At 37.4% G+C, this 875-nt stretch overlaps 1 protein-coding gene across 1 annotated transcript in view; it reads right to left on the bottom strand.

Annotated features, from left to right (window-relative positions):
- LOC119591546 (long-chain-fatty-acid--CoA ligase 4-like) overlaps positions 1-875 on the bottom strand; it is a gene marked incomplete at its 5' end in the record, with an annotated part of 40,482 nt that overhangs the window by 8,437 nt on the left and 31,170 nt on the right. The window contains 1 exon segment of the mRNA XM_037940297.1: positions 53-265. Coding sequence (XP_037796225.1) covers positions 53-265 — 213 coding nt within the window.

Consider the following 875-nt stretch of genomic DNA (forward strand, 5'->3'; position numbering starts at 1 on the left):
GAAATTTCTTTTTTTTTTTATCATAACACAGCAAATTTACAATAGCAATCACCTTTTTGAAAACCTTTCCATTTTTCTGGGTTTCCTCAAACTCCTCAAGGATCTGCCTGGTGCCCAGAGCTTTCTTGCTGCCGTGTTTCTTGCAGGCGTAAGAAAGGGCCTCCTCCACTGTCTTGATGTTGGCATTACGAATCTCCACCTGGAAGCCCTGTGGCGCCTCGTTGCTGCTATAACAGAGGCCCTCTGACACTGGGACTTCTGTTGCCTGTGGGACAAAATGGAAATATCAGTGAGTAAAAAGGCACATGGCAATACAGAGTGACAAAAACCAATAACCTAAGAAATATTTGTCAACTACCTGAATAAAGAATCTAATATCATAATGCTGATGCAGAAAATACTGGTTCTCTTGTACTTTTAACTGAAAAGTGTAAGTCAGTCAGTGAATGAAAGTGCACTGGCGTTACAAAACAAAGGCACAGTTACTTTCCTGCGACTCTTCTCAAAGGCCACTTGATCACAAACCTTACTATATTAGTTTCTAATTCTAATGTATAAGGTATTGGTTCTCATGTCCTCTTAACTGATAAGTACGTGATAAAAATGCTTAAAAAAAAAAAAAAATCACAAGTTGCCTGTGTTGAAATCTAGAGATCAGTCAGATAATATTTTATCTAATCACTTCTAAATATAATACAAAACCTCTCAAAGATTATCTGTCCTTAAATCTTTTGTTATCACATTTTTAAACATGAAAGAATTCTGGCCAATCCTTCAGCTCTTTCTTTACCAACAGAAAATCCTCTGTTGGAATGAGGACTGTGATATCCCCATTCATAATGCAACGAACAGTTGAATCCACCATTCAATTGCCA

The sequence above is a fragment of the Penaeus monodon genome, chromosome 28 (assembly GCF_015228065.2).
Source record: "Penaeus monodon isolate SGIC_2016 chromosome 28, NSTDA_Pmon_1, whole genome shotgun sequence".
Lineage (NCBI taxonomy): Eukaryota > Metazoa > Arthropoda > Malacostraca > Decapoda > Penaeidae > Penaeus > Penaeus monodon.